Raw genomic sequence first — 27,239 nt, forward strand, 5'->3', positions numbered from 1 at the left:
GATATAAGTGTAGTAATGAGTGTAGATATATTTTTTCTAATAAAATTTGTAAATTAACATCATGGTTCTTTCGTCCTTGTGTACGGACTGGTGACTTTCCTTGTTGGTAAATCTATTGCCCCCTAACATCGGGTCAGAGAACCAGTTCCTAAACAGTTGCCGAAGAAACTTTGTCAGCCCTTACTTTTATACATTTATTTTTGTAGACATGATTAATTGTAAGAAAATCCTGGAATCTCAAAATATCTATTTCTTAACATTTACCGAATTTTAATAAAAGTGTGTTTAAAAAAGGTTAAAATTCTATTTTATACATCTCAGTTTTGGCAGAAATTGTAACCGACTTATGACTGTAACTATAACAAAACTGATATCCTGTCGAGCCAAAGAACATTAAAAGTCCGTAGTTAATAAATTATTCTAGTGTCAAAAAGAAGCTATTGTCTTGATTTTTGTAGTTTGAATTCACAATGAGAAGAATTATTTATCTAAAAATTACGTAAATAAAAAAAAAACACAACCAATCGAAATGAAGTAAAATATAACAAGATGGCAAACTAACTTAACTAGGAAAGTAATCTAGTTTACATTTCTCTATTGAGAACATGCTGAGATAGTCGTGTCACACAACAAGCAGCAGGAGCAGGCCCCTTACACCAAAACAATGGCTGAAGCAACGGAAGCAATGCGGCAAACTGTCGCTTCAATGCTTCGGGGAATTGAACGGTAAGATCTAAATTTCACTTTCAGCGTATTATGACGTCTTTAGGTGGAACTATGAGTCTTAATATTTCCTTAAAGCCAGTGGAAATTATGGAAAAGTGATATTCATGCCATCACACTAGCTAGCTGGATGCTCTTCGACGATACCGGTACCCTGCTTAGTTACCTATTACTAGTAGGTAGCCAGTACCTAGGTATTGCCAAATGGTAGGCGTACCGTATGTCTGGGTTTCCCGCAAAAGCCCTCTTACAGTTGCAGTTACAAGAGCACTAGGCTACAGGGCAATTTTCTGAAGCTAGCCGACGTAGGTACCATAGGCTACGTTTGGCGCTAACCTCCCCCTAAGCTATCCTACCCCGGCCAGTGTTGAGCCTAGGTGTACCCTGCCAAGACCTATCCTACCATAAGCAAATTGGGGCGAGTGTAAAAAGACGAAAATAGGTACTACCTATGATCCACAGACGAAAACAAGCCTAACCTTTCTTGGAAGGCCTTGTCCTGACCTAACCAGACCTTAGGTACCTCCTATCTTCCTATTAAAGTGGCTCTGGAACCGACAGCTGGTTTCTGACTTTTCAGAGTTGTGTATGCGACTTTTAGGGAAGTATTCTTGTTATTGTGCCGACGGTTTTTTATGTGCAGGTGTGTTTATTACCAATTTTGTTGCGTCCGATAACGGAAGAAGATAATAGGGCCTACCTAGTAGTAAGATTATGACTTACCTAGCCTACCGGCCACCCCCTCCTAACACAAGTACTCGTGATAACACTAAAGGCCCCCATACTGAACGATTAGCCTACTATCTGAACGACTGTCTGTATCGTTCGCAAAAACACTGTTTATGGGCTGTCTGAATGCAGAAGTGGGCGGAGCTTCGTGTCTGAACGATCTTGGCGGGAATCTTGTCACGACCAGATCATTCAATGTATGGGTTTGTCTGCCGATATAATGCTACTATCTCGCACGTCCCTTCTAGAGATTATGCCATGTCTTCCCTAGACAAAATCTTTGTTCAGACTGAAATTGGTGCGGAGATCGTTCGTACTGTGAATAGTGTGTGTGTGGGTCGATAACGACAATTGTTCAGTGTATGAGGACCTTGATACTGTCGGATATATATAGCTAGCTAGGCAGTAGCTAGATTTGGAAAGTTGGAAACCAGCTGTTGGTTCCATAGCCACAGAGATCTTCCTAACATCACTTGGGGTGCTGTCCCTGACCTGGCAGGGGTGGCTTCATCTCTCCCTGGACCCCCTAAGTAAGGCTAAATATTGTAGACAATAGACAGCTTCCTTTTGGAAATAGGCTATTCCTGTTGGTTGATAAGTAGGGTATAGTATAGGCTAGTATAAGATATGGCAGTGGATATTTTGCTCTGTCACGGCATGCTACTTAGGTATTTTACTATTTAGCCGGCATTTCCAGTGCCCATGCACAGTTGATTATTTTTTGGACTATTGTATCTAGGTAGTTGTTAGTACTAGGCCCCACATCATGAACTAGGAATTAGCCACAGACCTACAGGAGCTAATAAACCTGAATATTAATTTGGAAAAATTAAATACCTTTGATATAGTCTCTGGCCAGGTCTGTGGGACCTGTATGCCTTTCCACCTTTGATACAGGTATACTTGATTTCATAGTATAGAAGGTTTTCATTTTCTACCAAGTTTTTCATCCTCTTCTTCGCAGCTACAAATGTTCTAGTGTCTTTTTGCCATTGTTTATTTTTTTCTTCTCAAATAATTTCATCACTTCCTCAACCGCAGAAAAATGAAAATTTATCGCTTATCAAGAGAACCTTCTTTCTCAAACAGTGGTACAAGTGAAAATGACAACGTTGCTGGCTTTAAATGCCGTGAAACACTTTGAATACAATATGATATATTTTCTCGCTTCTCAAATAGTGTCATTGCTTCCTCAACTGCAGAAAAAGATGAAAATTCTTTGCCAATTGAGAAAACCGTCTTACTTGAACAGTTCTTCGAGTCAAAATGATGACGTCGCTGGCTTTAAAATTTGTAATATTGGAAAAAGGTTGCTTATATATCAGTCACTTCCATGAGTGCCATGTTTCGTACGAGCCACACAGGAATGAATGTTTTTAAAAGTAAACTACAAATGATAAATAGCTTGGTAATAGTAAATTAGCTGTAGATTGCAGTATGATTTTAATATCAAGCAATTAGGCTAGGTTAAGAAGACTAAAAAGTTCAGCATTAAAACTAAATACTGACTTGGTTTATTTTCACTTTAAAACATTATTGTATTCCCTAGTTGTAAATATGATTTTCCTATGCCTTAATCTGTGCTTTTTAAGTTTCTGAAGTTCATCTCATTCCTCAGGTACTCCCCACCCCTTGTACCCTACAATTTAAAGGAACATTGTGGAAAAGTGGGATTTTTGGGATGGGTAGGGGAAAACACAAAAAAGTGAAATACAAGGATGAATTTAACCTAACCCTTGGAGGCCTGGGTCCTTACCTAGGCCCCCTGACTTAACCTAATTTATGGATTGTTAATAAATATAATAACAGTTGTGACCAAACCTAACCTAGGGTGCCAGGTCCTCACCTGGCCCCCAACTAAAATAACCTAGTTTATCAGTCCTTACTAACCTGGGAATAATGTCATGAAAACCTTCAAATAACCTTACCTTAATCACAATCAAAACTTACTGAAGTAACATGGACATGTTAGAATAAATCCTCGTGTTCACTTGTATTTTCCCCTATCCAAAAACCTCTTGTTTCCCACTGTGGTCCCCATAATTTTAGGATATCAGAGCAGGCCCTATATCTCTAAATCTAGGCCTAGCCTACTAATTTGATACCAAAATGAAAGTTAGAAATATTTAAAACACATTAAAACAGGAAAGTCTCAACTTCAACTCCAGATTAAGATTAAGGTTTACAGTAAAACTTTCACCAAACTATGTACATATTCAGTATGTAGGTCTTACTTCTATGAGAATCAGAACTAGCAGAAGTAGGCTGTCATGGTGATGTTAGAATACATCCTTTTATTCCACTTGCATGTATTTTCCCCCACTTGAAAAATCCAAGTTTCCCACTGTGGTCCCTGATAATTGTAGGATATGATAGTGTCCATTTCTTGAAACTATCCATTTGGTTTCAAAATGAATAACAGAAGTGTTGGGAGGAGAAAAAAAAAAATGGAGGGAGGGTGACAAGTTACATGTTTGTATCAGATGAACAGTGACTGAATTGAAGCAATTTTCAAGCAATGACTGAATTCCAAAATCCCACCTGATTGATGAAACTTAAAAGCACTAATTAGCTTTTAGCATTGTTCATGAACCCTCATATTTTTTTAGAAAATAACTGTACTTTCCATACATGTTAGCTATTCTTAAGCCCGTCACTAACATTCAGTTATTATGCCTGTGCAGTACATGTGCGGTTATAACTGACCGTTCCTCTCAACACCCTGCATAGTTCTTCTCACCTGCGCACTGCAATGCTAATGTGGTAGAGGTAACTGTTTTTTTGGCTGAGTTCATTGTCCATCCATGGACAGATAACATGTACCAATCAAGTACATTGAGTTGGGTTTTATTAAACCGAAAATTGTTACTATACCTAAACTGATATATTGGATTTGCTTGTTTTTAATAATTGATATGATTGTCAAAATAATATTTATAATTTTTACATTTTTCTCCGGGAAAAATAATGTATAATGAAGGCTAAAAGTGGCAGCATAAATCCTGAATTTCTCTTAGATTTCATTGAAATCTGTAGGAATGAGGCATTGCTTTGGCAAGTAAAATCCTAATACTATTGTGACAGATTTAGCCCATGTATGATTATTCGTGGTTATAACATATATATGCAAGTCAGTTTTTCTGTGAGAACAAATATTTATTATGACAAAATACTCAATGTAAAACAAGATTAGACCTATATGCATCTATTCATGATTATGCATCATGTATGTAATTCACTTTTAAAATGAGAATAAAGTATTCTACTTAATGGTGAAACAAAATCAAACAATATTGGACTGTGTGTTTACTCATTGCTTACATCCTATGTAAGTAAGTTTGTTTTGAAATGAAATGAGACTCAAAAACACTAATGAAACAAAGGAAGAATAGTAGTAAACTATGGATTTTCATTCATTGTGTCATAAGAAAGTCAGTTTCATACATTCAACTTCCCTGTCAGATATATACTTAGCTATAGACTCCGTCGTCCCCGACAGAAATTCAAATTTCGCGGCACACACTACAGGTAGGTCAGGTGATCCCGCCGCCTGCCGCTGGGTGGCAGGAATAGGAACTATTACCGTTTTAAGCTAGATTTTTCTCTGTCGCGGTACTAGTAACATCGTTGCTAGTTCCTCCTGACTTGAATTTCGAATTTCATTACGCCGTTGATCTTTTGGACTGCTATTTGGTGACGTATTGGATCTTTGGTTTGGCATACACTATTGTGGACTGTTTTTTGGATTTGGCTTTGGAATTTCTCATAATGTCTGACGTGTCGATTTCGTTCAGAGTGTGTGTGAATGAGAATTGTTTTGTGAGACTGCCGAAAGCTTCGGTGGATCCTCACACCACTTGTAAAAATTGTAGAGGGAATGTATGCTCTCAATTGAATACATGTGATGATTGCAAGAATTTGAATGAGGAGGAATGGAAGTTGCTTAATTCCTACCTAAGAAAGTTGGAGAGAGATAGGGCTAGAAAAGCCTCTTCCAAGAGTGTAAGTAGGTCGGTCTCTAACGAGCCAGTTAGCGGACTATTGCCTATTTGATAACCCTATTGTCCTCCCATACAGCTTTACCTTCCCGATTATCGGACTCGGCAAGCTCAACATCTGAAATTGCGAGTCTGAAAGCTTCGCTTAAGCATATGGGAACAAAAATGAAAGAACTGGAAGGTAAGTGCAGTGAAAGTGTTCCCAGTGAAGTGGAGGGTGCGTCTGATCGGCTCTGTCTCACTCCCAGGCCACCTAGACCTCTTTCAAGCTCCCAAGACCAGTGGAGAAGAAATGTCGAAAGCCGCAGGGAGGTTTCAGAGAATCCCCACCGGTCAGGCGTCGTCGGCAGATCCTGTAGTTACGTCCCGGGCTCCCAAGGATAGTCCGTTGGAAAGACGTCCTGAAACAGTGTTTTTCTTCGTCTGATTCCTCATCTAAAAAAGGATGGAGTTCAGATAGATTGTCGAGACCTTCGAAGAGATCTTGGAAGTCTCCTTCATTTGACTCAAGCCCTGAAGAATTTCCGGAAGAATATCCTCCGGAAAAGAGGAAGAAGAAGGTATATTCAGAAGCTCCTTCTCCTGCATCGGGAATTGGAAAGAGAGACGTAGCTACGAAGATGTTAGAGGATATGCAGAAACAGATATCTTCGCTAGTAGGAGTTCTTAAGTCTGATCCGCCTAGAAGGAAGGATAGATTTCTCCCGATCAAAAGATCCCGTCCTTTAGAACTATCTGAGAGCTCGGACGAGGCGCCTGCCAGAAGCCTGGCGCCAGCCAGACGTCAGGCTACTGTCAAGCGCAAAATGCCGTCAAGGCGACATGATATATATAGGGAACTTCCTACTAGAAAGAAAGCACATGAGATGTCCGAATCGAGGAGTAAAATTGGAGCTCCCGAAATCGGACGGACTCCTGAAATGAGGCGCAAAGAGCCTGAAGCGCCTGAAGGGAGGCGCAAAGTAACTGAAGATCCTGGAACTCTTTTGGCGAGGCGAAAAGAGTCTGGAGGAGCACCTGAAATGAGGCGTAAAGCCTCAAGTAATAGAATGAGGCGCAACGCGCCTGAAAAGCCTGAGTGGCTAAAAGAAATATTTAACTCCTGGAGAGCCTAGAGCGCTGAAATGAAACATAGAGCGCCTGGAGAGCCTAGAACGCCTCAAAGGAAAAGCAAAGCGCCTAGAGCAGCGCCTAGAGCCTGAGGGCGCCTGAAAGAAGAAGCAAAGCGCCTAAAGAGCCTGAGGCACCTGAAACTAGGCGCAAAGCGCCTGAAGACCCTGAAGCGTCCGAATGGGGGCGCAAGGCGCCTGGAAAGCCTGAAGCGGCTGAAACAAGACGTAAAGCGTCTAGAGCGCCTGAAAGCAGGCGCAAGGATTGTACAAATCCAGAATACAATTTGGATGAGTTATCGGGAGTTTGAAGCGGACTTGGAGGCTCCTCTTTGGGATTTTTCTTAAGATCAATTTTCCCCTGACAGGGTCTCTAGGTGTCGCACAAGTGATCGTAGCCCCTGTCGGGAAGGAATTGATCATGAAAAAAGGGAACGACATTTAAGGACTTCTCCTGGTAGGGACGAAAGTTGTCGCACAGGCGACCGTCGTCCTGTCAGGAGGGCCTTAGGGTAAAAGAACAACATCACATCGCCTTCTCCTGGCAGGGACTCAAGATGTCGCACAAGCGACCGTAGCCCTTGTCAGGTTTTGCAGCCGGTGTTGCTACAAGCCTGTGCATTCCCGAGAGAGGAGTCCTCCGGTCGCGCACACTTTTTTTTTTTACTTTTCCAAATAAAACTCAACCGGATGGAAGGATTGGGGATTTTTCTGACTGAAGAAAAACAAGGGGCAGTCTTTCTGATTATATAAGATATTAGCAGCCCTCTTGTTAAAAGAATTTGGAGTGTCTCGAGTCCTGCTGCCCCTCCTTCTCCTCGGTCTTTATTTTCGAGTACGAAGGCTGCGAAGTCTTCTCTTTCTTGAAGATGCAACCGACCATTTCAATGAAGAAGGGTGCTTTGCAGTCGGTCGGAAATTGGCTTAAAACCAAGGAGGAGGCGGGGAAGACTGTGTTTACCTGTCCCCCTTCCAGGCTATCAGGGAAGAGAGGGATTTGGTATAGCACAGGAGAATCTATGGGACTTTCTCTTCCTCATCTGCTGAGGCGGACTTCTCGACCTTGGTGGATTCGGCAAGGAGGCATGCACTTCCATCGGCCAAAACAAGCTGGACAATGTCTGAAATGGACCATCTCCTCAAGGGAATATTCCATGTCTTGGAAGTTTTTAACTTCCTAGATTGGTCCCTTGGGGCTTTGGCCAACAAGACGCAAGACCCTCAGTTTTTGGAACCAGAAGTCTTGCATAGTGTTTTGGCATGCATGGACAAGGAAGTTGCAGGACGGATCGGCTGAAGTGGCATCCTTGTTCGGGACAGGAGTATTAAAAGAAGAGGGAGGGCTGTCTTTGGTTCATTTCTTACCAAAGTAGTTCTCTCCAGTACAGAGGGCTTCTCTTTTATATGCCCCTCTGTCTAACACAGCTGTTTCCCTTCTCAGTTGGTAAAGGACATTTCCCATACGCTACTGAGAAGGCAACAACAGGATTTGCTGGTACATTCTGCTAAGAAGCCTAGATCAGCTGCTTTCTGTCTCGAAAGAGGGGCCAAGACCTGCCCAACAGCCCTTTCGAGGTAGAGCTTTTAGCCGAGCCCAAGGAAGAGAGGAGGAGAGAAAAGAGGAAGATCTTCCATTAGAGTTCCAAAGAAGAACGCAAAATGGGATTCCAGTCCCTCCAATCACCATTGGGGCCAGACTTCTGGATTCTCGGAAGCATGGGCTTCAATGAAAGCAGAGTCTTGGTCTCTACAAGTGCTGAGGAAAGGATACCTCATCCCCTTCAAGAACAGACCTCCATTGACGACGACTCCGAGGGAGCTGTCAGCGAGATACAAAGACCCTGTAAAGAGAGAGATCCTTCTTGGGTTGGTGCAGCAAATGTTGGAGAAGGAGGCCATCGAGGTAGTACAGGATCGCCTCTCCCCGAGGTTTTTACAATCGCCTATTTTTGGTGCCGAAAGCCTCGGGGGGGGGGGGTGGTGGAGGCCGGTCCTGGATGTGAGTGCATTGAATCGCTTCGTGGAGAAGACAAAGTTCTCCATGGAGACATCCAACTCGGTTCTCTCTGTTCTCCGTCCAGGAGATTGGATGGTCTCCCTCGACCTGCAAGATGCATACTTTCACGTCCCCCTGCATCATTCGTCGAAGAAATATCTTCGATTCATGGTGCAGGGAAGGATTTATCAGTTCAGGGCTTTGTGTTTCGGCCTCTCGACGGCTCCTCAGGTGTTTACAGCGTTGATGAGAAACGTAGCAAGATGGCTACATCTGAAGGGGGTGAGGATATCTCTTTACCTAGACGATTGGCTTATAAGAGCGCAGACAAGACAAAAGTGCTTGGAGGACTTGGAGATAGCTCTTCAATTAACCAGATCTCTCGGATTGCTCGTAAACCTCGAGAAGTCTCACACAATCCCCAGTAATCAAGACTATCGTCTATCTGGGGATTCGGATGGATTCTCGGGGTTTTCGAGCGTATCCATCCCAGAAAAGAATCTCGAAAGGGTTGGAAAAAATCTCAGTCTTCCTCGAGAAAGAACGAAGCTCAGCGAGGGAATGGCTCAGTCTTCTGGGCACTCTTTCCTCGCTGGAGCAGTTCATCTCTCTAGGGAGACTGAACTGAGACCCTTGCAGTTCCATCTCAGAAGGAGTTGGAACAGAAGAAAAGGAGATTTTTTCTTTTGGATACCTTTCCTATAGGAGAGAGTATCAAAAACCACTTACGATGGTGGTTAGAACCACTGAGAAGAAAACGAAGGAGTGTCCTTGGCCCTTCAGAACCCTCACCTAGTGTTATTCTCAGACGCTTCGGACACGGGGTGGGGAGCAACACTAGGGACGAAGGAAGTGTCAGGCAGTTGGACAGAAGAACAGAAGGCCTGGCACATAAATGCAAAGGAACTCTTAGCAGTGCACTTAGCACTACAGTTTTTCGAGAACGAAGTCAGAGGCGTGGTGGTCCAAGTCAACTCGGACAACACCACGGCTCTGGCTTATATAAGAAAACAAGGGGGGACACACTCTTTCTCCCTTTACCAACTAGCAAGGGATCTGTTGATATGGGTCAGAAGAAAGAGGGAGTTCGACTCCTGACGAGGTTTGTTCAAGGAGGAAGAATATAAGAGCAGACACGATTGAGCAGGAAAAACCAGGTCCTTCCAACAGAGTGGACCCTTCATTCACAAGTCTGCCAGCAACTATGGTCTCTTTGGGGGGAAGCCTCAAGTGGACCTGTTTGCAACATTCCTATCCAGGAGGATGGAGAACTTTTGCTCGTGGGGGACGATCCCAGAGCCCTATCCAATAGATGCCATGTCTCATGGATTGAAGGGCATAGACGCTTATGTGTTTCCCCCACCATTCAAGATGCTGGGGGAAAGTAATGAGAAAGTTCGTGTCCTCGGAGGGAATGAGGATGACATTGATCGCTCCTTATTGGCCTGCAAGAGTATGGTTCACAAGAGGTACAGGAATGGATAGTGGACTTCCCCAGATCTCTTCCCGAAAGGACAGATCTGCTCAAACAACCCCACTTCGAGAGGTATCACAAAAATATCCACGCTCTCGCTCTGACTGCCTTTCGACTATCGAAAGACTGGTCAGAGCGAGAGGCTTTTCTCGCAAAAGCGGCAAAAGCAATTGCTGGAGCAAGAAGGTCCTCAACCATGCGGATATACCAATCGAAGTGGGAAGTTTTCCTTAGATGGTGTAAGGCGAAGAAGCTGTCTCCTCCGATACCTCTGTGACCGAAATTTGCTGATTTTCTTTTGTTTTACGAGAAGAATCTCATCTGGCAGTGTCAACCATTAAAGGTTATAAGAGCATGTTATCAGCTGTGTTCAGGAATAGGGGCCTGAACATAGAGAATAACAAAGATCTGCATGATTTAATTAGAATCATTTGAAACTACAAAATTAAGAGCTTCTCTCACCCCTAGTTGGAATCTGGATGTGGTTTTCTCAAATATCTTATGTCGGAGAGATTTGAACCTCCCGATAAAGCTACTTTCCGGGACTTGACTAGAAAATGCATTTTCTTAATAGCTCTCGCCACTGCGAAAAGAGTGAGTGAGCTGCAAGCCGCTTGACTCTAGAGTGGGTTTTAAGAAGGATTCAGCTGTATTGTCCTTTAAACCTTTATTTCTAGCTAAAAATGAAAACCCCTCGAGACCTTGGCCTAGGACTTTTGAAGTAAAAGGCCTTTCTCAATTAGTTGGGAATGAAATGGAAAGAACTTTATGTCCTGTGAGAACTTTGAAGTTTTACCTGCAGAAGAAGAAGCAGTTGCAGGGTTGCAATCAAAGTTTATGGTGTGCAGTTAAAGACCCTAGAAGAGCTATGTCAAAGAATGCCTTAGCATTTTTTGTTAGGAACATCATAACTGAAGCCCACATGAGCTGTGATAGTGAGGCATATAAGACCTTAAGGGTAAAAGCACACGAAGTACGTGCAGTCGCTACATCATTGTCGTTCAACAAGAACATGTCAATGAAGAACATCTTAGTGGCCACGTATTGGAGATGTAACTCAGTGTTCGCCTCAATTACTTGAAAGATGTGAGAGTGACATATGAGAAATGCTTCTCTCTAGGGCCCTATGTATCAGCGGATACAGTGCTGGGGAAAGGAGAGAAGACTGATCCTTAATATTAATTTTTGTCCTTATATTTTATATTGTGATTTAAAAATTATTGGAGTTGAGTTTTTTAGGTTGTTTGAAAGGTGTTTGGGGATAACGCCTTTCAATCATATTTACTAATCCACGGTTAGGATCGGGATCAGTATTTTACTCCTTTTTATGCCAAGAGGCATAGGTATATTGTCATGTAAGTGAATAAGACTCCAGTGACAATTGCCATTAGGTTCTGTTGAGTAAGTGGATAAGACCCCATTGACAGTCCTTTTCAAGAGTTCTCAGCCATAGGGCACACCCTCGCTGAAGCTTTTGAGGCGAAGCAGACTCCTCAGCCACAAGCTAAGAAATCTTCCGCCTAAACAGGTAGGAACTAGGGTATTATTAATTAACTTGTATTACCTACAACATATGTTGTTTACCTATTAGGTCAGTAATTAGCTCTCTCTTGCCCTCCGCCAAAGGTGCCAATCAGCTAAGTATATCTGATAGGGAAGTTGAATGTATGAAAATGATATTGTTACTGTACAATAAAGTTTCATACATACTTACCTGGAGATATATACGATCGTATGGCCCATCCCAACCTCCCCTCAGGAGACAGGTGGAAGAGAAAAATCTGGCTTAAAACGGAATAGTTCCTATTCCTGCCTCCCAGCGGCAGGCGGCGGGATCACCTGACCTACCTGTAGTGTGTGCCGCGAAATTTGAATTTCTGTCGGGGACGACGGAGTCTATAGCTAAGTATATATCTGCCAGGTAAGTATGTATGAAACTTTATTGTACAATAACAATATCATTTTTAAAATGAAAACTAATTAGTATTAACCCCATGATGAAATAGAAAAAATACTAGGCCTATGTGAGTCAACTTTGAAATGAAAGCAAACAATTAATGATTTAATTATCTTGCCATGGAACAATACCTTCATTTGTGAAATATTCAATAAACATTGTGAAAATCCTTGGGGCCAAATTTAAGCTCTTTACAAATTTGCATGGGAGTGTAATTCGTTTTTATCAACCTCTCTTTCACTAACTTCTTAATTGATGTTATGCATTTTTGATGTCAGCAAGCCAGTTACAGCCAGAGCATCATGTGTTGACGCTGTGGCTACTATGGTTGGCTGAGAAGAAAGACTGTATTGTTAGTACATAGTGAATATTTGCCTGCACAGGCTGACTGTGCAGTTATAACTGCACAGTCTTAACTGAACGTTAGCGGTGGGCCTTACCCATGATTGAATGGGTCAAACGAAATCTGACTGGGGGCTCCACACAACCCTTTTCCAGTCTTCCGACATATGATCACAGACCTCTCTGTTACAATAGAGGGTTTCGTGCTTGAGAGGAACTTTAAACTGTCCTTTCCAACCAGCGATGTCAGGCTTCCAGAGTGGATTGTTACTCCTTTAACCTACTAGTCTCAGCCATGCAATGTATGAGTCCTTGTGGAAGGCTGTAGACAGAGACATAATCCTCAAGACTTTTCCCTTTAGCCTTAGCATTGACTAGGACAGTAGGTGAATTGCAGTGTCCCTCTAATTTGTGTGCAGTCAGTTGAATGGGGAATCCTCTCATCAAGTCTGACTGTTGACAACTGTTCATTAGTACTAGCAGGTGTAAGCAGGAAGTTTCCAAAAATACTACCACTTCCTGCTTCAGACAGTCATTGGACGGGTATGCATGTCATCTGACAAGGAGGTAAACTTCCACAGCTGAAGGCTCACAGTCAGTAACACTCTCTCTCTCTCTCTCTCTCTCTCTCTCTCTCTCTCTCCCATCTCTCTCTCTCTCTCTCTCCTCTCTCTCTAAAGAAGACCTTAACAAAAACAAGTATATGATTGGGCAGAGGTAAATAGGATGGTATTTAACTCTGATAAATTTGAATCAATAAATTATGGAGACAGAGAAGGAAAGCTATATGCATATAGGGGACCTAATAATGAGACAATCACAAATAAGGAAGCAGTTAAAGACCTTGGTGTGATGATGAATAGGAACATGTTGGCAAAATGTAAAGCAAAAATGGGAATGGGTGTTGTTACGGCACTTCAAAAAACAAGAAAAGACTGACACATGATTATGCTTTATAAAACATATGTTCGTAGTCCACTTGAATATTGCAATATGATATGGTACCCACACTATCAAAAGGATATTGCACAAATAGAGAGTGTACAAAGGTCCTTTACAGCTAGAATAGAAGAAGTTAAGGACCTAGACTACTGGGAAAGACTACAATCCTTAAAATTATATAGTCCTAGAAAGAGAAGAGAACGCTACATGATAATTCAGGCATGGAAACAGATAGAAGGAATAACAGAAAATATCATGGAACTAAAAATATCAGAAAGAGCAAGCAGAGGTAGATTAATAGTGCCCAAAACTATACCAGGAAAAATAAAGAAAGCACACAGAACATTAATCCACTACGCACCAGCATCGATAATGCAGCGTCTATTCAATGCGTTGCCAGCTCATCTGAGGAATATATCAGGAGTGAGCGTAGATGTGTTTAAGAATAAGCTCCGACAAATATCTAAACTGCATCCCAGACCATCCAAGATTGGAAGATGCAAATATACCGGAAGATGTACTAGCAACTCTCTGGTAGACATTAGAGCGCCTCACACTGAGGGACTGGGGCAACAACCCGAACGAAGTGTAAAGGTCTGTAAGGTAAGGTCTCTCTCTCTCTCTCTCTCTCTCTCTCTCTCTCTCTCTCTCTCTCTCTCTCTCTCTCTCTCTCTAGTAACCTTTTGGTTTTACAGGTACAGGGGTCAGGTGTTCAATGCTGCCAATCCCCATTTATTTCTTTCTAAGTGAGGGACATTGCCCATTACTTGAATACTCTCTTCCTAGAACTTGTTGTGGCTGCTTAATGTGTAGCTGCCAGAGCTCCACTGGGAAGCTGACTTTTCTGGGTAGGAGATCAACAACTGTTATGATTACTGGACTAAATCTTCCATCTAAAGAGTGAATCTCCAGTTTAAAAAAGATAAAAGATTTGTGAATTGTATGAAATAGCAATATTTCAAGATAAATGACATTTTTCCATGGTATACTGCTCTCCATAAATCTTTTATTATCGAGGAAAAATAGATTATCGTGAACGTTTTTAATATTTAAAGTTTTGCAATTATGAAAATTGCACAGGATAATTAATACAGTAGAACCTCGGTTTTCGTACATAATCCATTCCAGAGCCTCCCACTAAATCTGAAATGTACAAAAAACCAAAACAATAATTCCCAAAAGGAATAATGTAAATACTGCAATTAATGCATTCCAGACCCCCAAAAATATATAAAAATACATTTTATAGGGAATAAATACAGTTTTAAATACAGAAAAAAAAGAGAAATAAATTTAAATGACTAATGAAATGAATAATTGAACATTTAACATCACTCTCACCTTCATGGAAAACACTTGTTATTGTATGGAAGATGGAGAGGGAGGAGGAGAGGTTATTGTTTGGGAGGGGAATCTCTCCAGAAGGCCTTCAGGTATCAAGGACCTATCGGGGGTTACTTCTCTTCGTTTTTTACTGGCACTATCCGACGTTACTTCCCTACTAATATTTTTATTGGCACTAGGACCAGCTTTACTTCCCCACTTCTATTTTTACTGGTACTAGGTCTAGCTTTAGAGTTACTGGACTCCTGTTGCAAAACAATACTGTCCAGAGACATTTGTTTCTGGCATTTCTTTAAAATTTGTGTAAAGTTATATATGGCATTGTCATTAAACATGTTGGAGACAAAGATTACAACTTCTTTGTTGGGATGATAATTCTCCACAATTTTTTTTACATTATTCCACTTTGCAAACATGTCCTTAATCCCTGAAGTAGACACATGTATGCCCGTTCGTTTTCTGGATTTTTCAAACCAGCCTCTGCTGGCCTTAAATTCGCTAACAGCAGCACTTGTTGTAGGTATTTTCTCACTGAGATCGGCATGCAACTTCCTTCAACACTTTGCTACGAGTTCTTTCTTAAATTCTATAATGTTTCTCACCATTTTTACTGAAGGGCTTGCACTTGGAACTATCTTTGGCCCCATGATGGCTTATTAGGCAGTTGCACTCTAATAAAAAAGGCACAAAAACAATGAACACACAAGCAGAATGGGTCACGAAAGAAGATAAGGTGCTTTGTTTGGGTGCTTGATACGGGGCCTGGTCATGTGCTGGGCCCTGGATGGAGCGTTTCCAAGTGTACGAAAACCGAGGAAACGTAGTTTAACAGACAAAATTTTGTAGAAAAAAAGTCTGCGAAAACTGAAATGTATGAAAAGAGAGGAGTATGAAAACCGAGGTTTGACTGTATTTAATTAAATGCTTGCCAAAATAGGATAGAAGAGAAGAAAAAGCCTCATCAAAATTGAGTAAAAAAACAAACTTTATGATGAATGGAAAAACTCCTCAGTAAAAGACAAGACCCATTGCTCTTACAAGAGTTCCCTTCCAGACTACCTCTACAACCCATCTTTTACTTTGTCCTAAATAGATTAACCTAACTTACACAGGCAAGCACTTCATATGTTGGTACTGAATAGCGCCATGGTTATTTGTTGTTATTGTCTTTCAGGGTTCTCTCAGTTTCAGTAACAATTGTTGATATTGTACTTTTATTTCTGTGTTGTGATGATACCAAATAAGTAAAAGATTTTTTTTCCTCAGCTACAATCCAGAGAACATACACACTCTTGAACGGTATGTGGAACTCCAAGCACGTGATAATGGATATGATCTTGAGGCAAATTTGGCTCTTCTCAAACTATATCAGTTCAACCCCAGTACTTACCAGTCCAACATTGCGTGTCAAATTCTTATGAAAGCTTTGACCAACCTGCCACACACTGACTTTGTCCTCTGCAAGTGCCTCCTAGGCCAAGATCAGGTAAGGTGTCAACTTCAGGTTAGATTTGTAATGAGTAAGCTATTTTGCACTTTTTTTATGAAACAAAGCAAGGATGTTTTAAATTAGTAGCTTGTTTTGTAATTGTTCATCTTTCAGAATAGGTATTTTAGAAAGTTGTTGCTTATTGAAAGAAGGAAATATAATTGCAGGTAAATAGGTATTGATTTGAACTATTACATATACTACAGTAGTATTAGCCTTTGGTATGTGGTATATACACAGGTTGGGAAATAGTAACCATATAGTATAAAATTTGTAATGTGCCATATGGAATGATTTTTAAAAATCTAATCAACCAACTTTCACTGAATAATGAACATTTGTGGATAAATTGCACAGATATAATACATATTACAAGGAGTTAACAGAAAGATTTAAATATGTACAATATATAATGATTGCCTTATATGTGATAACTCATCCTTAGCCTGCCAGGTAACCAAAACTTATGGATACTTTCTATAAAGTGTGCACACATGCATGTATTAATGTATTCCAATACTATACTACTATAAATGGGTTTTCAAACATTTAATTTTATACATTCAACTTACCTGTCAGATATATACTTAGCTTTAGACTCCGTCGTCCCGACAGAAATTCAAATTTCGCGCCCACAGCTACAGGTAGGTCAGGTGATCTACCGTCCTGCCGCTGGGTGGCAGGAATAGGAACCATTCCCGTTTTCTATCAGATTCTTTTTGTCGCCGGTACTGTCAACATTGTTGTTGGTACCTCCTGGCTGGAATTCTTTTTTCATCGCAATTGATCTTCTTGACCGACGTTTGGTGACGTACCTGGATCGTTGTATTGGCATACCTATTTGTGGACCGTTTCTTGAACTTGATTTTGGATTTTTCTAAGAATGTCTGACTCGAGTGTTGTTGTGAGGTGTGTGAATGAGGGCTGCAGGGTGAGAATGCCGAAAACTTCAGTAGATCCTCACACTGCATGCAGGCATTGTAGAAAGTATGAATGTTCTTTTTCTAACACCTGTAAGGAGTGCGAGAACCTGAGTGCAGAAGAATGGAAGAATCTTACTTCTTATATGAAGAAGCTAGAAAGGGATAGGCTGAGGAAAGCTTCCAAAAGCCGAAGTAGATCTAGGTCTAGCGAACTAGTTTCTAGCTTCTCCCCATGATGCATTAATTAATCCTTCTCCCCCTATTTCTGCCCTTTCACCCATTTTAAATCCTACAGATTCAGCAGCGGAAATTGCGGATCTGAAAGCTACCCTTCATAGAATGCAGGTCAAAATGGCGGCATTAGAAAGGTAAGAGTGGTGATTTAACAGTGGGACAGTGGATTTGTGAGTGTCCCCAGTGTCGTGGAGGGGGCGTCTGATCGGCTCTACAACGCTTCCAGGTCTAGACCTCTTCCAAGCTCCCTGGCCCAGAGGAGAAGGAATGTCGAAAGCTGTACGAAGGTTGTAGAGGTCCCCACCGGTCAGGCGTCCCTTCGGCAGGTTCTGTTCGCCCCAGACTGCCAGGGATCGCTAACAGGAAAAGCATCCTTCGTGAGTGTTTTTCGTCGTCAGAGTCGCCTTCACCTAGAAGAGGGTGGAAAAGACACGAATAACTTTCTCGCCCCTGAAGAGGAGCTGGAAAGCTACGGCGCGTGACTCGAGTCCAGAACACTTTCCTGAGAGCTTCTTCAGTAAAAAAAAAAAAAAGAGAACCTTGTTAACTCCAAGTGCTGTAAGGGAATCTCAGACACCTTCCAGATCTCCCTCCCCTCGTTCCGACACGGACAGGGATGCGACTACTGCTCAGATCCTACAAAAAGTGCAGGAACAGATCTCCTCATTGGTTGGAGTTCTTTCCAAGAAACCTCGTAGGAAAGATAACTCCCTTCCTATAAAGAGGTCCGCCGGCGCTCTCAGAGGTACCTCCCTCGAAACGAGAGGTTCCTAAGATTGTTCCATCTTCTCACAAGCAACGAGCTCCCATAGATGAGTGGTTTTCCTCAGACCCGGAAGAACCATCTTGGCGAGAAGCGCCAGTTAGGACAGAAGCCCTTTCCAGGCAAGGAGAACTTTCCGGTAGAGAGGAGAGAATGTCCAGGAACGAAGAAGTAGACGAACTGAAGGACCGTTCCATGGATTTTTTCCGAGCAAGAGGCGCTTTCCAAAGGTGAAGGAGTCTATTAGGCGCTCGGAAATGATCAAGCGCACGGAATCTCTACGGTAACAGAACGTACCAAAGAGTTTCCTTCCAAGCGCTGGAACATCGCGGACGTTCCGATCTCTCCTTACCTGTGGAAGAACTTTCCATAAGACGCGCGGAATCTTCCAGGCGAGTGGAACATTCCGAACGTTCCAAACTTTCCAGGCGCGCGGAACCTTCTGCACAGGCCGAACCTTCCACACGCAAGGAACTTTCCAAGCATTCCACTCAAGCGGAAGTTCCAAGCGCTCGGATCCTTCCGAGCGAGCGGGAACTTCAAAGCGCGGATTGCCTTTAAGACACTTGGGACTTTCCAAACGGGAATCTATTTCCGGAAGAGTGAACAGTCCAAACGAGCGAGACTTTCCAGACGAGAGGAATTTTCCGCACGAGAGGAACTCTCCGAGCGTGAAGAGCTTTCTACAAAAGCGGAACGTTCCAGACATGCGGAACCTTCCAGGCTAGAATCGCCTTCCAAGAGTTCTTCTCCAATCGGAACGATCTTCCTCTTTGGGACTCAGAAGGAAATGAAAGATCGGTGATATCATGTAAGAGAATAGAAAGGACTTCCAGCTCTCTTACAAAAATAGAACGTGAGAGAGTCTTTTCCGCCAGTCCTTCCCCGAATAGAGGCTCTCCTAATGCAGAATATGTGCGACCTACGGAGTGTTTGTCCGTTGCAAGGGATCGTTCTCCTTCAGCTGGGCTCGAGCTAGAGGGATATCTCGGAAGACGAAGCCCCAGCTAATGAAGGACTGTCTAATTATAAGACTTTATCCGCACTTCTGCTCCAGGAATACGGAGAATCGCTGAGCCCTGCCGCCCCGCCTTCGCCTCGGTCTCTCTATTCGAGCAATAAGCCATATAAGTCCTCTGCCTTCTTGAAAATGAAACCGGCCATTTCATGACGAAGGCTCTCCAATCTCTCGGTTCTTGGATGAATTCCAAGAAAGAACTAGGAAGACTGTCTTCTGTATGCCTCCCTCCAGACTGACAGGTAGAAGAGGCATTTGGTACGAAACAGGAGAGAATATGGCCTATCTCTTCCTGCTTCTGCAGAGTCGGATTTTCTCGAGTCTGGTAGACTCTTTCTAGGAGACAAGCCCTTATCCTCTGCACGATCTACTTGGAGCATGTCTGATTTTGGATCATCTCCTCATGGGTCTCTTCACGTGCTGGAGGTTTTTTAATTTCTTAGACTGGTCCCTTGGGGGTAATTTCTAAGAAGTCTCAAGAATCGGAAAGTCTTAGCCGGAAGTGCTTTCATAGCATTTTGGCCTGTATTGATAAGGCAGTCCCAGGATGGTTCTGGAGAAAGTATCTTCCCTCTTTGGAGCAGGGATACTTAAGAAGAGCGCGGTTTTTGGTTCTTTTTCTGACCAAGGCTGTTTCTCCTTCGCAGAGAACTGCATTGCTGTTCACTCCTTTATCTGAAACATCTGTTCCCTTCTCAGTTAGTGAAGGAAATATCACACTCACTTACTGAGAAGGCGACGCAAGACCTTCTTGTCCAATCGGCAAAGAAGAACAGAACAGTTACGACAGCTGCTAAAAAAGTATCACTTCCGTATCAACAGCCCTTTCGTGGAGGTCCCAAGACACGACCCCCCTTCAAAAAGAAGACTTCCGACAAGCGAAGGAAGATCAGCCTTCCATTCCTTTAATTGAAGGGAAAATAGCATACAGAACCTCCAAACACTTGTGGGCGCCAGGCTACTGGAATACTCGGAAGCCTGGGCAAAGAGAGGAGCCGACCCTTGGTCGATGTCGGTTCTGAGAAAGGGATATCACATCCCCTTCAGGGACAGACCTCCCCTGACGTCGACTCCTCTCGAAACTGTCAGCTCGTTACAAGGACCCTGTGCTGAGGAAAACACGTTCCTTCAGATGGTAGAGGAAATGTGGAACAAGGGAGCCATCGAGCCGGTGCTAGATCCACACACTCCTGGGATTTTACAACCGCCTTTTTTCTCTTAGTCGAAGGCTTCCGGCGAGGGTGGGGGAGACCGGTTCTAGATGTAAGTGCCCTGAACCAATTTTGTAGAAAAAAGAGAAGTTCCGTATGGAGACTTCTGCATCGTGATGTCGGCCCTTCGTCCAGGAGATTGGAATGGTCTCCCTGGACTTACAAGACGCCTACTTCCATGTTTCCCATTCTCCCTCGTCAAAGAATACCTTCGTTTCGTAATGAAGGGGAAGATTTTTCAGTTCAGGGCCTTGTGTTTCAGCCTATCCACAGCTCCATCAAGGTTTTTGACGAACCTAATGAAGAATGTAGCGAAGTGGCTTCAATTTAAAGGGAATAAAAATCTCCCTTTACTTAGACGACTGGCTAATCAGGGCCAGATCGGAAACTCAGTGTTTGGAGGACCTAAAAACGACCTTAGACTTGATTCGATCTCTAGGATTACTCGTGAACCTCGAGAAAGTCTCAGATGATCCCCAGCCAGAACCTGGTTTATCTGGGGATTCAGATGGATTCTCGGGGTTTTTCGAGTTTTTCCTTCGCAGGAAAGACTCATACGAGGCTTTATGAAAGTCTCAAACTTCTTAGGGAGAGAACAAAGTTCGGCGAGGGAATGGTTGAGCCTTCTAGGAACTCTTTCCTCGCTGGAACAGTTCTTCCCCCTAGGGAGACTTCATACTCGCCCCCTGCAGTTCTTCTTAAATGAAAGTATGGAACTGGAAGACGGACAACTTTCGGACTCGTTCCAGATACTCTCGAGGTAAAGAATCACTTGAGATGGTGTTAGCCCCTCTCAAAAAGAACGAGGGAGTGTCCTTATCCGTGCCGAACCCAAGCCAAGTGTTGTATTCAGACGCTTCGGAAACGGGATGGGGTGCGACGCTAGGAACAAGAGAAGTGTCAGGCACCTCCTGGACGAACGAGCAGATGTCATGGCACATCAACTGCAAAGAATTGATAGCCATACACCTTGCCCTCAACGTACTTCGAATCAAGAGTCAGAGACGGGGTGGTCCAGGTCAACTCGGACAACACCGCTCTGGCATACATTCGAAAGCAAGGCAGGACTCATTCGTTCTCCCTCTTCGAACTGGCGAGGGATCTCTTGGAGTTTGGGCAAAGGAGAGAAACATCATCCTCCTCACGAGATTTGTCCAAGGAGAGAGGAACGTGAGCAGCAGCAGACTGAGCAGGAGGAACCAGGTCCTTCCCACAGAGTGGACCCTCCACTCAGAGGTCTGTCGCACTCTTTGGGCTCTATGGGGGAGACCTCACATAGACCTGTTTGCCACGTTCCTCTCCAAAAGGATAGACATCTTCTGCTCTTCAGTAGAAGATCCGAGAGCATTCGCTGTCGACGCCCTTCTACTAGATTGGCTGGGCCTCGATACATACGCCTTTCCCCCATTCAAAATTCTGGGCGAAGTAATCAGAAAATTCGTGGCCTCAAAGGGGATGCGGATGACTCTAATAGCCCCATATTGGCCAGCCAAGATTGGTTCACAGAGGTACTGGAATGGACGGTGGTTGGACTTCGTCAGATCTCTTCCAAACAGAGCAAATCTTCGCTCAGACAACCCCACTTCGAGAGGTATCATCAAAACCTCCCCGCTTTCGCTCTGACTGCCTTTCGACTTATCGAAAGAGCTTGTCAGACGCGAGAAGGCTTTTCTCAAAAAGTCTGCAAAGGCTATCGCTAAGAGCCCGTTAATAGGACCGTCAACTATACGGGTTCTATCAATCGAAGTGGGAAGTCTTTAGGAGATATTGTAAATCGAAGAAGCTGTCCTCCTCCAATACCTCTGTGAACAACATTGCAGATTTCCTTCTTTTCTTGAGGGAGGAATCGCATCTTTCCGTATCCACTATAAAAGGGTACAGGAGTATGATTTCAGCTGTTTTCAGGAAGAGAGGCCTAGAAATAGCTGATAATAAGGATCTTCATGATCTGATCTGGTCTTTCGAGACTTCAAAAATCAATGCTCCTAGAACCCCGAGCTGGAATCTGGACGTAGTCCTAAAATTTCTAACCTCGAACCTCCACACCTTGCCTCCTTCAGAGACATTACGAGAAAATGTTTATTCCTGTTGTCTCTCGCTACAGCCAAAAGAACGAGCGAGATGCACGCTCTTGATTCTAGGGTTGGTTTTAAAGGAGACTTTATTTCTGGCAAAAAAATGAAAATCCTTCAAAGCCCTGGCCCAGAGGGAAAAAAAAATTCATTGAAAGTAAAGGGCCTGTCGAACCTAGTAGGCAAAGAGATGGAGAGGTCCCTTTGCCCGGTAAGGGCCCTTAAATTTTACCTGAGTAAAAAGAAGCAGCTGGGAGGTTGTCAAACAGGGTCTATGGTGTTCTGTGAAAGATCCTAAAGGACCCATGTCTAAGAACGCCTTCAGCCTTCTTTGTAAGAAGTGTAATTACTGAGGCTCACAATGATTGCCCAGATGACTCCTTCAAACTTCTTAGAGTTAAAGCTCATGAAGTTCGAGCGGTTGCTACGTCTCTAGCCTTTCAAAGGAATATGTCGTTGAAGAATATTCTCGAAGCGACATATTGGAGATGCAATTCAGTTTTTGCATCTCATTACCTGAAGGATGTCAGGGTAACTTATGAGAAGTGCTTCTCTCTCGGTCCGTTTGTGTCAGCGGATACGGTGCTGGGACTTGGGAGGCAAAAAACTGATCCTTAATTATTGTGGTATGTACGGTAAACCCTATAGCTAGAGATGTTGGCTTGTTTTCGACTGTCAAAGGTACTAGGCGTCGCACAGGCGACCGTGGCTTTTTGTCAGAAGGAACTGAAGAATATCAGACAAATAAGGGTGTACAAAATTTTTTGGTACTGGTGTGTGTGTGTGTTGAGTTTTTGGGTTGTTGTCAGGAGTTGGGGATACTCCTTACAATCTTTAGAACTAACACAGGTGTTAGGATCAGGTGGTCGGGATGTATGTTTTTGCTCCTCGTATATGCTTTTAAAGCAGGTGTATTGTCATATTAGTGGATTAGCACCCATTGACAAAGGCCATTTAGGCTCTGCCGAGTAAGTGGATAAGACCCCATTGGCAGACCCACAAGATCTCTTAGCCATAGATCACTATCTCGCCGAGGCTCTTGAAGCAAAGCAGACTCCTGGGTGCAGTAGCCACGAAGTCTTCCGCTTAATCAGGTAGGAACCAAGGTTTATTTGTACCTAAAACAACATATGTTGTTTACCTGTCTATTTCAGTATTTAGCTGTCCTCTTTACCCACCACCGAGGATGCCAATCAGCTAAGTATATATCTGACAGGTAAGTTGAATGTATAAAAATGATATTGTTATGATACAATAAAGTTTTATACATACTTACCTGCAGATATATACGATTAATGGCCCACCCAGCCTCCCCGCAGGAGACAGGTGTTAGAGAGAAAGAATCTGATAGAAAACGGGAATGGTTCCTATTCCTGCCACCCAGCGGCAGGACGGTAGATCACCTGACCTACCTGTAGCGTGTGGCGCAGAATTTGAATTTCTGTCGGGACGACGGAGTCTAAAGCTAAGTATATATCTGCATGTAAGTATGTATAAAACTTTATTGTATCATAACAATATCATATTTCCTCTGATTTCATACTTTTGAAGAAAAAAAATTCCCAAAGGTAGCCAGTTCCAGTTCATATACACTTATGTTGGCTTATTATTTAAAAAAAAAAATTAAAATTGATAGTGGAAAGAGGACTTAATTAAAAAAATCCTCTCATAGATGAAGGTGGAGAGAGAGAGTTGTTCCTGCAAGAAGAATACAAAACCTTTCAGTTTTTTAATTTATATAGGAAAATGTTTTTGCCACAGCTGGTTTGTCCTTGCAACTTATTAAAAAGGTACCTTTAATTACTTTTTCTACACCCATCATTGAATCAAGATGTTTCTATCACTGGTCTGTCAATGGGCAGTGGAACTTTGACTTTAGTTGTGAACCTTTTATTATTACTGTATTGTGCTTTAATTGTGAAGCTTTTATTACTATACTGTCCTTTAGTTGTGAAGCTTTTGTTTGTGACGCAATGAGCTTTACTTAGAAAATCTTCTTTGTAGTTTGTATGTCAGGGTATGGAAAATAGAATTTGTTTGGGCGTTTTTGTTGTGCTAGGCCTTGTTTGCCTTAGGGTATGCATGTGGGGGGGTCTTTTATGTAGAGTATTGGTATAAAAGATTTTTGGTATGTATATCTTGAAAGTATTTTATGATAAGCTAATTTTATCACTTGCAGATACTCCCAGTATACTCAGTTGGATAGCAGAAACCTCTCCTTTATGATGACCAGTATAGTTTTGGTGGAGATTTATTAATCTCTGGTTGCTTATTTGTTTGTATCACCTGTATTTGCTCTGAATTATTTTGGAACCCAGGTGTTAAGGGTCTCTGATCAGCTTAAGGCTAACCAGGAGGCTTTCAGTGTTTGGAGTCCTATAGCTTTATCTATTTATTCCTCCTCCTCATTATAACTGTTGCAGATGGGATTCTTACAAAGTTATTACAGTTCAGTCTGGGAAGGCTACGTGTGTACTATGTACAATCAGCTTCTCCATTACTAACCCAGGGTTACCTTTGACTAGGTCCCCTGTATTAGCAGGGGATGTGCACAGGACCCCCCCCCCCCCCACCCCCCCCCCCCCCCCCATGAATAGTTGGAACCCCCTATAAAAAATGCTGAAAAACAGCCTATTTTTTCAGTTAAAAACTAGAAAACCCCACACAAAATTTTTAATACTTGGTTTTTTTTCTTTTAATATAGTAGTGCCTCAGGATACGAAATTAATCCGTTCCAAAGCAGCCTTCATAACCTGATTTTTTCGTATCTTGAACTACGTTTTACATGTAAATTGCCTGATACGCTCCAAGCCCTACAAAAAACACCACAGTAAATTTTATAATAAAGCTAAATTGACCAATAAACAATGAAATTCAACAATTTGGACCATTCAATACCTAACATAACCTTTATTGTAGTACATACCTGTAAATAATGTGTATTAATGTACATGGTACAAGAAATACTTTACATACATGTACGTACATGTAGTAAAATGTGGAACCTTACCTTTCGAGTGAGGCGATCTCCGAAAGTGGCGACAGGGGAGGAGGACAAATGGCAGAAAACATGAACACTCAACTTTACGAAACACATTAAAAAATGGGAGAAAACATTAACACTAAACTTTACGAAACACATTAACAAATGGCAGAAAACATTTACACTTCTTGATTATCTCCATCTTCGTTCTCCATAGAAAGCATCCTCTTCTTTCTGTGAACTTCAGCAACATTCTTGGGACTCATAGCTATTAACGTAAGTAATTAAGTTTGGCAAATGAACAGCAGGTTTGGTGTTGGGATCCTATGGGATTCCTTCCCTTCTTTTTCCTTTCAAAATTGTGCAAATTCAAGCAATTTGAGGGTCTAGGGCATCTTCAGGTTGGGACTAAGTGTACTAGTGTCTGTTTCTCCGTCCTTGTCTAATGTTCATGGCTTGGATTTGGACTTATTTTCCTTTTGCTTGATGTTTTTATTCTTTTTGTGGTTCATTCTTGAATGTTAATTTTCACCTTAGCTCCTATTAGTCCAGGTACTAGTATAGTTCCAATACGAGATAACTGGCTTCAGTGATGCAGTTGGGCCTAATTTCCTTTGGTTTTTCTAGGGTCTTAATATTTCTTCCTTTCTGTAGTGGTGTATGCCATTTTCCTGGTAATTTTTGCTCATTGTTGGTGCAAGTCTGTTTCTTGTAGTTTCTCTATTATTTCATCGAGAAACCATTCTTTTTTTGTGGTATTTGGTCTGATTGGGTACTAAGTACATAGCAGTTTAACAATTCAGTGTTCTCTCTATAGTCATATCACTCCCACATGGGCCAGTAGCTTTTTGGCAGCCATCAGACCCCTGGCTGCCATGCATTAAGTTGTTCTGATTGACTGACATAGCCTTATTTCTAGGAGATCTGTTGAGGATGTTTGAAGCTTTATTTAGCTGTATCTTTTTCATAGGCATGCTGTAATTTTATCTTTGTAGCTTTACATCATGTAGCTTTACATCAGATAGATTGTGATATTATTATTATTATTATTATTATTATTATTATTATTATTATTATTATTATTATTATTATGAACAATCATTTTTAGAATCTCAATAGGCTTGCTCGAAGGATTGAATAGTGTGTGAGAATTGAAATGTATAATCAAAGAACTTAGATAGCCTGATAGGAAGAGACAAGGGAACCAATGAAAAGTAAAGGGCAGAGAGCAGTGCAACTGTGGACTAAAGGATGCTGCAAAGGAATGTCAATATACTGTGTATTGTCCTGTATTACTGAAGGAACACTCCAATTGGCACTTCCCAAAGGTGTGGTTGAGTTTTTGAATGGGGCTAAAATATTTATTGTGGTCAACTCTTGCAGCCATTAAGAAAATACAGATTTGAAAGAACTCCTCAAGAAATCTTTTAAGTTATTTTTCTTGATAATAAATCATAATTAACAGTGAGAGGTTTGAATGCTTTGAACATGAAATGAAAATGTATCTTGTATATTGAGAGAGTACTCTATTTCACCACCATTGTTTTTGTCATTGTTTATTGGGTTTATTTTCAGAGGATGAGCCATGGTGATTCAGTTTTGTAAGTTTTGGCTTGTAAATTATTATAATTGAGAAAAGGGGCAAAGATTTGCTGGACATCCCTAAGAGTGTGATTTTCCTTACAGATGGAAGAAGCAAACATTAAGAAGATCATGTACCTTCATGATCTTCTGGAGATGTGTCAGTTTCAAACATTCTGGAGAGAAAAGGCACAGTATTCTACCCTTGTAAGTATGAAAAATTAAAGTTACAGCAAGTACAGTATATATTCATTATTAGGTAGTTACCAATACATACAAAGATTTAGAAACTAACCTGTTGGGGGTTTCGTGTCAAATATTTGCTTGCGTTTATAAGAATACAAGTCAGCA

The 27,239-nt window shown here is 42.0% G+C and overlaps 3 protein-coding genes across 3 annotated transcripts in view; 2 read left to right on the forward strand and 1 right to left on the reverse strand.

The window, feature by feature from the left end:
- Positions 1 to 27,239, forward strand: part of LOC135225750 (putative leucine-rich repeat-containing protein DDB_G0290503) — a 562,436-nt gene that overhangs the window by 57,920 nt on the left and 477,277 nt on the right. The window lies entirely within an intron of this gene.
- The window catches only part of LOC135225751 (eukaryotic translation initiation factor 3 subunit K-like), a 136,320-nt gene that overhangs the window by 32,852 nt on the left and 76,229 nt on the right, over positions 1 to 27,239 (reverse strand). The window lies entirely within an intron of this gene.
- Positions 603 to 27,127, forward strand: LOC135225752 (eukaryotic translation initiation factor 3 subunit K-like). The gene is made up of 3 exons (XM_064265150.1): positions 603 to 726; positions 15,881 to 16,100; positions 26,994 to 27,127. The coding sequence occupies exons 1-3, from the start codon at positions 665 to 667 to the stop codon at positions 27,111 to 27,113; spliced, it is 402 nt and encodes a 133-aa protein (XP_064121220.1). The 5' UTR covers positions 603 to 664; the 3' UTR covers positions 27,114 to 27,127.

This window comes from Macrobrachium nipponense, chromosome 13, assembly GCF_015104395.2.
Source record: "Macrobrachium nipponense isolate FS-2020 chromosome 13, ASM1510439v2, whole genome shotgun sequence".
NCBI lineage: Eukaryota > Metazoa > Arthropoda > Malacostraca > Decapoda > Palaemonidae > Macrobrachium > Macrobrachium nipponense.